Source organism: Trichogramma pretiosum, unplaced genomic scaffold (genome assembly GCF_000599845.2).
Source record: "Trichogramma pretiosum strain Unisexual culture from Peru unplaced genomic scaffold, Tpre_2.0 scaffold34, whole genome shotgun sequence".
Classification (NCBI taxonomy): Eukaryota; Metazoa; Arthropoda; class Insecta; order Hymenoptera; family Trichogrammatidae; genus Trichogramma; species Trichogramma pretiosum.
In genome coordinates, this window is record NW_019641683.1 from 390,936 (window position 1) to 403,813 (window position 12,878).

The 12,878-nt window shown below is 34.6% G+C and overlaps 1 protein-coding gene across 1 annotated transcript; it reads right to left on the reverse strand.

Annotated features, from left to right (window-relative positions):
* Positions 1-321: 321 nt before the first annotated feature.
* On the reverse strand, positions 322-5,704 carry LOC106651003 (zinc finger protein 62 homolog). The gene is made up of 5 exons (XM_014369330.2): positions 5,312-5,704; positions 4,526-4,660; positions 2,610-4,457; positions 1,408-2,532; positions 322-1,306 (listed from the first exon to the last, which is right to left on the reverse strand). Exons 1-5 carry the CDS (start codon positions 5,456-5,458, stop codon positions 641-643), a joined length of 3,921 nt encoding a protein of 1,306 aa, XP_014224816.1. The 5' UTR covers positions 5,459-5,704; the 3' UTR covers positions 322-640.
* Positions 5,705-12,878: the final 7,174 nt, after the last annotated feature.

The window sequence follows — 12,878 nt, forward strand, 5'->3', positions numbered from 1 at the left end:
AAGAAGAGAATATTATGAGAGTTACATAATATTCAATTGAATCGATAATAGGATAAAGTCTAATAATGAATTTACAATAACTTTTGAAAGAATGATTGGAAAACTTTCAAAATGACTTTAAAACCTTAAAATTTTCTCAACAAATTCCCTGTTCATCGGCTTTTAATTCTTATTGATTCGTATTAGATTTACAAAACATTTCATTCATATTTCATAGATTATATATATTCAAGATAAGGATTTTGCAAACTGATCGAGCGAACCTTAACCGTTTATTTTCACGTTCAGTAAATCGATCATTAAAAAAAATAATAGTAAACATTAAATTATTGAAATGAAGTTTATTTAAAAATTAAAGTACCTAGACATATCAGCTTCAAAAATACGATTATTAATTACCTTATGTGATTTATTAAAAAAATGTACTAAACTTTACACTGTCATTAATTTACATTTTAACACTGATTACTATAAACAAATAGTAAGAACTGTCAGATACCAACAAATAATAATTCACTTTAAAAAGTCGCATTATTTAAAAAAAGTACAGTAGTTTACTTTCAAATGTAACTAATTCCATTTAAAGTCTTAATCATTATTTTCTGTTATAAAAATATTTAGGCAAGTTGCTTTATGACCACTAATTATTCTGCTCGTGGATTTTCAAATAATGGATTTTTAATGCTCTGAGATTCGGATACTTAACTCTGCAAATAGTGCAAAAAGTACCTTGACAATTTTTGATAGTGTACGCCGAGAGATCTACAGTTGACCACAGACTATTTGTGTTAGCTCCTGATTTATACAAAGCTTTATGAGCAATCAACATATGCTTGATAATAGCGCTCCTTGAAAATACATGTCTTTCACAGAGACGACAATTGTACATAATGCTTGAATGCATCGTTTCATGCGCTTTTAGTAAACTGATGCTTGTGAAGCTTTGCTTACAACCAGCGCTTGTACAAGCAAACGTTTTTCCTTCCGATTTGTGCTTATGAGCATAATGAAGCTTCAAATTTGATATACCAGGAAATTGTTTACCGCAAAGATTACAATCAACTAAACCGTTTTGTTTTTGATTCTTAACTGCAACATATAATGGTCTAGCTGGCGATTTGACTTGCTGTGAAGATACTCCGCCAATGACTTGCTCTTTCTCGGGAACTTTATGCATGCGCTGTTTGTGCTGGTAAAGTATACTCATGTTAGGAAAAGTAACATTACATGTTAAACATGTATATTGCTTTTTCTTTGTAGGATTATCTTCTTCCATATATTCGTCCATGTCTGGTTCAGTTTTTATCTAATAAAAATTATTTTATGAATTTATTAAAAATATTTTAAAAATATCAAAAAGAGTGCATAATAATTTTCAAATAAAAAAATAAAATCTTGTATTTTTACCTGTTGGATCTGAGAATCATGAGATGTTTGGTGAACAATGGCAGTAGTCGTCAATTTTTTAGGTGTTACTATATGGGATTTAATATAATTATGATGACAAGCTGAAATTTTGTGTCTTCTTAAAGAGGCATCATTTGAAAATGCTTTTTGACATGGATGACAGTAAGGTCTTTTAGTATTCAATGACTGAAAATTTGCGGCATTTGGTGGTAACGCTTTGTGCATTTTTTTATGTCTGAAAAATACTTTGCGATTTGTATAATTCTTGCCACATATGTCACAATGGAAGCAGTTACTCTTATCAGATTTCAAGTGTTCATCTGCAATACTACTATTTTGAGAAGGTTCAGTTGTGTGCTGAAGCATATGTTCATTTAAGGATTCGTTATCAGGAAATTTATTTGAACATAATAGACATTGCATCTCACTAGTTGAGGTCTTGTCAGGTTTATTTAAAGAACAATGAACATCCCACAGATGCCTGCTTAAGACATCCAAGTTTGGGAAGCTTTCTTTGCAAACTTGACATTGAATATCCGATGAAGTAGACAAGGAAGTGTCTTGAGTTTCGGATGGAGCTTTTGTTGATAATGTAGAACTAGCTATAACATCTAATTGCTTACGCTGAGGATTGTTGATAAACGACTTTCGAGCCTTAGCTGGCCTAGGTTCTGGAGATACACTCACAGTAGTGTAACCCACTCTTTTTAGGGGAGTTAAAGTTGTTGAGCTCGGCAGAGTAACGAGGGATGATCGCTTATTAATATTGCGATTGATCATAGGAAGGTGACTATTTTCTCTCATATGCCAACCTCGATGAGTTTTCATAGACTGTTCTTCTTTGAAGACTCTGTCACATAAATCGCAGGGCCAACCGGAATTGACTGGTTTAGCTGGAGCTGAATGACGAACAGTTACAGAGCGTACAGGAGGCTGCTGTATTGGTGGAGGAGGCGATCGTGCTACATGAATAAGACTCCGAAAATCGTGAATTATCACATTATGAATTTTTTGACAATGTTGAGCCAAATTAGCTTGATAAGCAAATATTCTTTCACAATGAGGACACTTCATATTTGGTTTACCAGTTCCAGAAGATAAAATAGAAACCCGATCAGAGGTCGCCTAAAACATTATTACAATAAATATTACATGTTTTTAATTTCAATTTTTAAGAATAAGTAACAGTACAGTAAACTTACAGTATTTTCAACAATTTGAACAGTAGTATTTTGACCATGCTCTGATCTAAGATGATCATTATAATCTTCAGCTGAATAAAACTTGCTTCTGCAATGATCACAATCCCACTGCTTTTTTTTCAATACATGCAAATTTGTTATGTGTCTGTTGAGATTAGCTGTATTAGAGAAGCATCTGCCACACTCATTACATTGATTGAGCCTATTTCCGCTATTTCCACTTCCAGCATAAATTATTGATTTGTGCTCAGCATTACTTTCATTCAGCTGCTGAATAGCATTGTGTGTTTCTCCATCAATAATACCATGATTTTTCATATGAGTTTCTAGAGCACTAGAGTTGTTAAAAGAGTTGCCACAAAGTACACATGAATATAATTTAACTTTAAGATGGAGATTTCGGTGTTCTGTAAGTTCAATTTTTTGATCAAAACTTTCTCCGCATAGAGCACACTTGAAAGGTTTTATGTTAAAGTTTCCTGAAGAATTTGATGAATTTATGTTTGTAACATCATTTTGTTCCTGTTCTTCATTTTTTATAGGCACACGATGAATTTCATGGTGATTTAGATAATCTACATCAGCTGTATATGATTCGTGACAATTATAGCAAATCATTTCATGTTTTTTATGATAACGAAATATATGAGATTTAAATTTGTCAAAGACACGGAAAGTCATGCAACAATGAATGCACTTAAATGTAGATCTTAAATTTTCTGGTAAAGTAAGGCATACTATCTTATGTTTCATCAAGTTTGGTTTATAACGATAAATCATCCCACACATATTGCATTCATGATTATGATTTGGATCTCCATCCACGTATGGTCCAGCTTGGGAAGAAATATAAACTTTTGATACACATTTATTTTTACTTGGAGATGAAATTGAAATCAGTGAAGGTAGTGGAGTAGATCTGGAAAACTGTTTGCTACTTTTTTCAGAATGTTTACTCAAATGATTGAGAAGACATTTACGATTTTCTAAAGATAATAAGCACATATTGCAGGTAAAATATTTTTCAGTGCCCACTTCTGGTATGACAAGAGCAATCTTCATAGCACATTCAAATGATGCAGCACAGTGTAATTTATACTGCGTTTTATCTGGAAATTCGCTAAGACAAGCTATGCAAGTAAACAATTTGAGATCAGGATGATGAATTCTGATGTGGGTCAAAGTGTCTTTACGATTTTCAAAAATTGAATCACATGAGTAACATGAAAATGTTTTTAACTGACTTATAATTTTTTTTTGGTCATGAGTGAGAGGATCAGTTTTTAACAATTTTTGATAACTTATTTGTTCCGTATTTATTTCATTCTGAGGAATAGAAGATGATACTGATTTTGCATTTTTCAAAAGTTCATTTGCTTTAGATTGTTGTTCAGGTCCTGTTTTTAATTGTCTATGAGTATTGTTGATGTGTTGATAATATGAATATTTAGAATTCAGGTATAGATGACAATGAGGACATTTTTTTTTGAATACTTTTATACCCCTAAAATGTGTGTGACCTCTTTTACGCATTCTCCTTTTAAGTGAGTTTTTAATTCCTCCTTCTTTTTTTGAAGCAATTGCTTCAGCTTTATTTTTTTCAGGAGATAAAGGATTAACAAGAAGTTCTTGATCATTGATTGACTCATCATCATTAAAATAGTCATCACTAGAATCCATTGGTTCACTTTTAATTTCAGGATTATTAGGTAGACAATTATTTGGTACATTACTCTTGATTGTTGGTTCATCATTATGATCTTTAGAAATTTCTCCTTCAAATTTGTTTGTATTTTCATCATCTACTTCATTATTTTCCAAGGGATCTGAATCAGCACTAGCTTTGGACTGAAAAAGATATGAATATCTACAATAATTTCAACTGTATAAAATATAAGAAGTTTCTTTGTACTTACAATATTTCTCTTTTTAAACCATTCTTGTAACTGATTCTGTGACTTTAGACATGATTCTTTGTAAAAATACCAATGATTTACATTTTCTATGCATGATGCACAAATGAAAGTTGATATTGGGTCAGTTTCTGAAACCTGAATATTATTTATGACTACTAGTACTAGTTGAACTATATACAATAAGGTAAAAAAATAATCAATTATTTACAATTTGATAGACTAAATGCAAGATTGCACAATATTTCTCACAACAATTTTGATACTATACTTTAGTAAAATAAATTAGTTCAAAATTTTTATTTCACCAAGAATAAGTACTACAATGAATAATTTACAACTGGGTGATTAAAAAAAAAACAAATAAAATTGTTGTAAAAAATAATCTGGGAACTACACTAATGTTCATGTTTCTTTTTCTTCCAACTTTAAATTTAAAAAACAGCAGTAAATTTTTGATGTACCACCCATTAAAATATTCAGATGTAAATTGAAAAATACAAAATAAAACAGATTCTATTGTTGCAAGGATTAATGTTCACTTTATCAAGCACTATTTGTAATTAAAAATAAAAGCAATACACAGTTTGAAAAAAAATTGATTAAAATATCAATTATTTTTATAAGACACTTTTTTATAATACCCAATGACTATTAAATAAGTACTAAACTTTTTATATAAATTCATGTATAATAGCATAGGTACTTGTCGGTTAACCTCAAATTGATGCGGGTTCGAAGCGGGACCCACTATCTCTATAACTTTAATAAATAAAGCTATTAATTTACCTGGATGGATAAGCAGGCCTTAATCTTCACAATGAAAGGAACATCGCTAGCAGGTAGTTGAAAGATTGAAGAGCACTTTTTTTCAGTAGTCAGACAGAGTCTGCACGCTTCCTCTAAATTCGTTTCCATGATTAAAAACTTGGTCATATACTTTTACTTTCCAACTTCTCGATGTGTAATGAAGACGATTTGGTTGATCATTAGAAAGTTGAATTCTCTTGTTAACGAATTCAAGTGTATTCAAGTGAGTATCAACACCCAAAGCAGATTGGTAACATCACTCACAGTCGAGTTGATAACTCATACATTTTTTCATTCACATAACACAGAGTACACGAGAGAAATGCAGAAGTTTTGTCCTGACGTAAGCACACTCGACCGCACCAAGCTCAAACACTTTTTGCGGTGCGCATTGCTTGAACATCAACGGCGTCGGTGCGCGTTGGCACAATCAGTCAGGCACTGTAAACTTATTATATTGGCAGTTGAAAATATACATAGCCATAGTACAATTGTAGACTTACCTTAATAGTAATAAGAGCGAAATATAATTGAATTAAATATCATTGAATCTTACAGAATTTTAGATTACTACTTGAACTTAAATGAAAAGTTAGATTTAGCGTGAGTGAAAATTCAGAAATGTAAGCAAGTACATGTTCATTTTTAGACGATAACATTTGTTAAATCAATATGTTTTATAGGGTCTTCTATCACACTGCAATAACATACATTATCCAATACAATGTTTTTTTCAATATTGACTCCTATTTAAGAATGAATGAATGATTACTTCTAATTCTTCTAATGAAAACAATGACTTTACTTGTTAAATCCATACCAACAAACCATGGCTTGAACTTTTTTGAGTAACAATAATTAAGGTAGAATAGGCGTTTCGATGTACTAAGACTAATACTAAAATTGCCATTTTCTTACTTGCATAATTTTTTTTTTGTAATAAATTCATAAAGATCCAAGACCGATATTGGAAAGTCAAGAAATGGCACGTTCATTGATGAGTCAAGCGCTAGCATGTTATGCTGGCACGACACTATTGGGAACTAAACGATACCGCAGCGCCTCTATGCTCCAAATGAATTTTCCCATATGAACTGGAGGCGCAGATAAGTAAAACGTTAATTTACTTTTAGTTAAGTTTAGTTTAGTTTAATTTAGTTTAGTTTAGTTCCCAATTTTGATGCCTCTTAGCAGCAAGACGTTATTTTACAGAACAGAGCAGCATCGTACCAGTTTAATTATATTCTAATAATGCTACTTCAGCTCTAGGTTAAGCAAGGCACTATTTTGGCGCTCCGTTCAGCAAGATGCCACTTCAACACTAGCACAGAAGATATATGTTATGAATAGAAGTATTTTTCTATTGGGGATTAAACGATAGTCAGCGCCCTCTGTAAATTCAATGCGGCCGTCCCATAAGAACCTTAGGACCGCCTGTGATCAAGCTGAAACAGTTTACAGGCGGTTCTAAGGTTCTTATGGGACGACTGCATTGAATTTACAGAGGGCGCTGACTATTGTTTAATCCCCAATAGGAATTAATGGGACGAGTGAAATGAGCTTCTGTACCCAAGAGGCAGGCGGCGACACCATCGCTGGGTACAGATAAAATTAAAAAAAGTTTTTGATCTAATGGGGATTTGAATCCGCTACGTCCGCGTTTCAGGCGAGCGGGCTAGCCGCACACATAAGCAGACATATTAAATTTGACAGCTCAAGCTATCTATAAATATTACAATCACTGTTTTGGTAAAATAGTTCGAATTCAATGCACAATAACATGTAATTATAAATTAAATGCAGTAATAATAAGTTAAATGCAGATTAACGTGTAATTATAAAAATGATGCCTTATATTTTTGATTATTTAATTTGTTTATTATTGGGGCCGTGAGATGTTCCCACGGTCTTGAACCGGAGTGTCTTCTCTTGGACTGCACTGACTTCATCAGGCAGTTTAATGGGTTGCTTTTCACCGTGGGAAAGGAAGTGTTGATCCCAATTTGCTCGTCCCAGAAACGAGAAATACTCCTCTACACTATGCTATAGCTAATGGCAATAGACCTGTGGTAGAGTTGTTGCTAAGGTGTGGCGGGAGTCCGCATTTAGTCAACGTGGATGGCTCCACGGCTCTTCACGTCGCTTGTCGAAGTACCAGCGAGGACACCTTGGCGAGGATGTTGTTTGAGCTCAGTGACGAGAGGCATCGACTCATACAGTTTGATGCGCGAGATGACTTGAACAACACGCCGCTTCACTTGGCATTGAGCGATACGTGAAATTGGGCACGGACGTGTTGGAACTGTTGCTGCAGAGAGGTGCCGATCCGAATTTGGCTGATGCTACTGGATCGACACCTTTGCACTGCATCTGCAAAAAAACTGTATTGAACAAGGGTGGCTTTCTGAATCAATTTATCAAGATTGCACAGCTTCAAAATCATAAGTTGCAATTCGACGCGAGGGACAATGCTGGCTGGACTCCACTTCAATGGGCCGTTGCGAGTTTCGATCCGAAGGCCGTGAGTGTACTCTTGAAGCACGGTGCCTATCTGTCTCACTTCGTTTTTCCCACCGACTTGCTGAGTTGCTTCGGGGCGGAAATCGATCCGCGCAATAATAATTACAAATTGCTACTGGTGTCCGGAGCTCTCGCCACCGTTGAAATACTCGAGAGACAAGGATACGAATTCGACCGCCCCGACGCCGGGCGATCATGAAATTTTTCGTCGATTACGGATTGATCGAGAAAACGACCGACGTCGACAAATCTTGGTGCAGCAACGAGTCGTTCGTCCGACAAGCGACGACAATGTGGATGAGGCCGAACCTGTCGCTCCACGATCTGATCCAGCTACAACCCAGAGAGGCAGCGAAATTACTCAGTTTCATGGACTACCACAGACTATCGTGCAACGTTAATTTCTGGATGATTCTGTCCGACCAGCACATGACGGGCATGCATACTTCATCTGTGCGAGATGATGTCGAGGCGATTTTTTAGTTCCACCGTGGAGTGGTTCTACCTGCTGATTCATCGTCGGTTGCCACTCGAGTGCTGCGATATGATTCTGAAGAAGCTGAAGAACGAAGATATGTATCGTATTTGTTTGGCGCATGTAGGTCAAAGTTTGGACCGGTCATAAAGAATTTGTATAGTATTTTGTATTGTTGTATATTTTCATAATATAAATCAAATAAATAAATGTTACAAAAAAATTGAATTCATTGATTTGCTTTAATTAAAAATCTTTCATGATCCTCTTGTTTTCATCCTTTCTTGGGGAGAACAAATATATGTTATGTCTACTTTAAGGTACAAGTGTCACAAAAGCTGAAAATAGCACCTATCGTTAAATATAACACCGCGCCTAACGAGATAAGTCCATTTCGCTGCAAACGATTCCTGGTCATCCACGATGGAACGTGGCTCATGGTCGCGATCGCCGTCGAAAGGCTTTTCGAGTTGATTGACAAAATATGAAAAATTTTCAGCCCATGGTGATGGAAAAAAAAATAAAAGATGAGCTTTCTTCGATCCACACGCGACGGTATGAGCACATGGAAGTTTCAATTTGAGCTAAAATTAAAAAAAATTATTTTCTATCGCGGCGTTTTTTATTACTTTTTGAAAGCAAAACGATTATGTCCTGAAAATTTTAACCCTTATTATTGTTATTATTATTATTAAGAGGTCGCTCAGCAATTATCTATCTATAATGAATAACGCAGAAGTACTACACATACTTGCATGCCAAGGTGTGAAAAACCTTATAGAGCACGTGTATCCCATTAATTCCTATAGAAAAATACTTCTATTCATAACATATATCTTCTTTGACACTAGGTTCAGCAAGATACTATTTCGGCGCCCCGAATAATGAACAAATTTCAATGATAACTCCGCAATGGATTACAATCTGTGAAGATAATTTAAACTGTTCACGCTTTTAACTTCTATGAATTGACGTCGTACCTCTAAAGAATAATGTTCGCATAAAACTTATTCCTGAGACACGCTAGGATTACCTGAATGACTTACTATTTTGCCTACTTGGCATTTTTAGAAAAAAGCAAATCTGTGGCGTCTGGAGTTTTGCACTCGGTCGCACGCCGAACTGGCCGTCAGCTAGGCCTCTCGCCGGACGAGCGGCACCGCTGACTGCGTGACTAATCGAACGACTACCCAGCTCACCTATAGCTGTGATGAAGAGAAGGGAGCGTCGCAATTGCTCGAGCTTCGGTGGACCCTTCAAGTTCCAAAAATAACAGCAAATCGCTCCCTTGGTGCTGAGCTCTCCTTAGGCCTACACGCGTGGCTACGAGGACGCCACAACTCTGTAACTTGTTAGTCGCTCGTTACGAGCTGTATTTCAATTTGTCTCTAATCATACGTTACTTAAATAAATTCGGTATTCAATGAATAAGTTTGAGGTCTGTCTACGTCTTTTCATTCACCTCTACAAGAATCTGAAAAAATCTGCGCCAGCAAAATTTAGAAAGAGTCTAATCTTTAGCGAGTTTCGATTTTTCTTATTTTTATTATACGGTGCGTTAGAATAGCATCTTGCCAAACCTAGTGCTGTCGTGTTATTTTGCTGAACAGCGCGTTGAAATAGTATAGTAATGAATAAAAATTAAACTGGTATGATGCTGCTCTGTTCTGTCAACTAGCATCATTTTGTTAGGAGGCATCGCTTTATCCTGCACAAGCACAATTAGGGATGTATTAGGCATTTTTCAATTCTCGAATGAATTTGATTTTTGAATTAAATTTATTTTAATTAACAAATAAAATTTATTCGTGGATTATAAATCTTTTATGATTTGAATCAAATTTCATATCTTTAGTTTCTCTAAGTCGTTCATGCTCCAGATAGTAAAAGTAACCTAGATTTCTCGAGAAAATTATGGTTCTTTTGGGCCCTTTAGACCCCAGGGAGATCCCGGAGAAACCAAAAGACACTGGAGGAACCCACAATGTGCATATGTGCATATAGCTGAGGCCATTTATTAAAAAATTTTCTGGCTATCGGTCTTGCATATAATAGCTACCGATTAGTATAGTAGCATTGAGTCAGTACGCTTAATTTGGGATACTTAAGCGTACTGACTCAATGCTATGGGATACTGTAAACAGGCTTGTACAGACTTCTAGGCCACGAAAAAGTCTCCTGCGTTCAAGACAGTCAGCTTACGTTAAGAGCATACAATGACTGTCACTTACAAACGTGACCTATCTTTTTATACAACTCTGCCTATTGGCCTCGAGTCTCGACTGCAGCGCCAAGCGCGCGGTGGCGGTATCATGAACTGGGGGAGGTCTAGAAATGTGTACGATTGCATGTATTTACATACAAAGTCACGAAGGCACCCACCATAAACAACTGACTAGAAATCTATGTGCGCGCTACGCGCGCATGGAACTCTTATAAGTATGTAATTTAATATATGAAAGATATTATTAACTACAGAGGGCGTATATAAATGACACTAAAATATTTCTTGTACTCACATGAAGTTGGCTCTAAGAGGGTTCAATTCGATCTATAATCGCAATGGCTCTTATATTAATTAGATTAGATACATAAACAATCATTCATAATACAACATTACATTGATAAAACAAGCATTTCTGCGAGTTACTCTATAGGCAAATAGCTTATTATCTGTAGGGAAATAATAAAAAGTCACTTGAGTTACGCCATTCTTACTTTTGCAGTCACGCATACAACACCTTTTACTTTTTATTTTCTTCACTTCAGTTTTACTATCCATTTTTATTTGTAAAGAAGCAGCTACTCGTGGTTTCCATTGTATCTTTATGAATTAACTCTCACTAGCATTGACCGCTCACAGTTCATTTGCCTGACACCATGGGCGCTACATGTCACAGACTCGAGGCCAATAAGAGTGGTGAGGTTTTTAGCGTGAGCAGTTTATGAATGCTGTGATTGATCGTTCAGTAGCTTGCTATAGGACGTTTAGTGACGCGCAAATAAAAGTGTTGTAGCAAAGAAGACGTGTCTATCTTCTTTGGTTTAATTGAGAAATTGGACCTATTGACGACTTAAAACTAATTTTGATTGGTTTCCTCGTGGGGACGCTGAGCCTAAAATCCGACCCAACCCGTATTTTTACATTTAACAGTTTATAAAATATACTTCGTTTATTTTATATTTCTATTTTAAATAATTAAAAATTGCTAAATGTGATAAGAAGAAAGCTTGCGCAGCGTGCTGAAAATCGTGCTAGTTAATCAAAAAACATAAGAACCCATGATAATCTTCATTTATGTGGGCACAAGCTGAGCGTTCAACAATCCATTATTTCATCCTTAGCATTTTTACGGAAGTTGATCACACAAAAATTTTAAATTATTAATCAATCCTGGATAAATTAATGTAAAAATAGAATATTTTTCAACTGGTACAACTATGATTTTTTTAGCAAAACGTGGGAGGATTATATTGTAATAAGTTTTGTTAAAAAAACCCATATTTACACCAGTTGGTGATACTATTTGTTCCTACGAGAGCCTAAAATTAGCGGTAAAGTTGCGTATTTTAATTAAGAGTGGGAAAAAAATTAATTTATAACCCCAAACTTTATTTTTAATGCTTTTATTTCAATTTATGCAACAATTTTTAATGCAACAAACATCTGTAAAAATATTTATCTACAGTGCATCGAATCTTTTTACGAAGAGTAGTACATTTATATGATTTAAATGGAAAAGTGCTACTCTTCGTAAAGAACGTCAGAAAATACACAAATACACTAATCAACAAAATTATCGCAACACGAAATTTCATGTTTCTATCTTGGTATATCGTATCGAGACAAACTTTTTTTGATTTCTTGGAAATTTCGGCTTCTTTAAATCCATATACACTCGCCAGCAAAATTATCGCAACAAAAAATTTCATAGAAATTTTGTCGATTTTCAAATGCTTCTATCTTGGGCTATATTTATCGTATCGACACGGCTTTTTTTTTGATTTCTTGGAAATTTTGTCTTCTTTAAATACATATATACTGTGATAAGGAAATATCGAGTTACCAGTAGTATTTGAGCGCAACACTAAAAATTACTGAAAAAAATTGATTATTTGAACGTGTACTAGTATAACAGTAATTTTTTTATTGAAATCTCATACACAACCGCAAAGTACTCTTTTCAACGAGTAATTTAAAAAAAATAGCTCGCTACCTACAGGCCGCAAAAATTATCGTCGAGAGCTCTATTTTTTTTAAATTACTCCTTGAAAAGAGTACTTTGCGGTTGTGTATGTAAGATTTCAATAAAAAAATTACTGTTATACTAGTACACGTTCAAATAATCAATTTTTTTCAGTAATTTTTAGTGTTGTGCTCAAATACTACTGGTAACTAGATATTGACTCGAACCTTATCGTAGTATATATGTATTTAAAGAGGACAAGATTTCCAAGAAATGAAAAAAAAATTGTGTCGATACGATAAATATAGTCCAAGATAGAAGCATTTGAAAATTGACAGAATTTCGATAAAATTTTGCGTTGCAA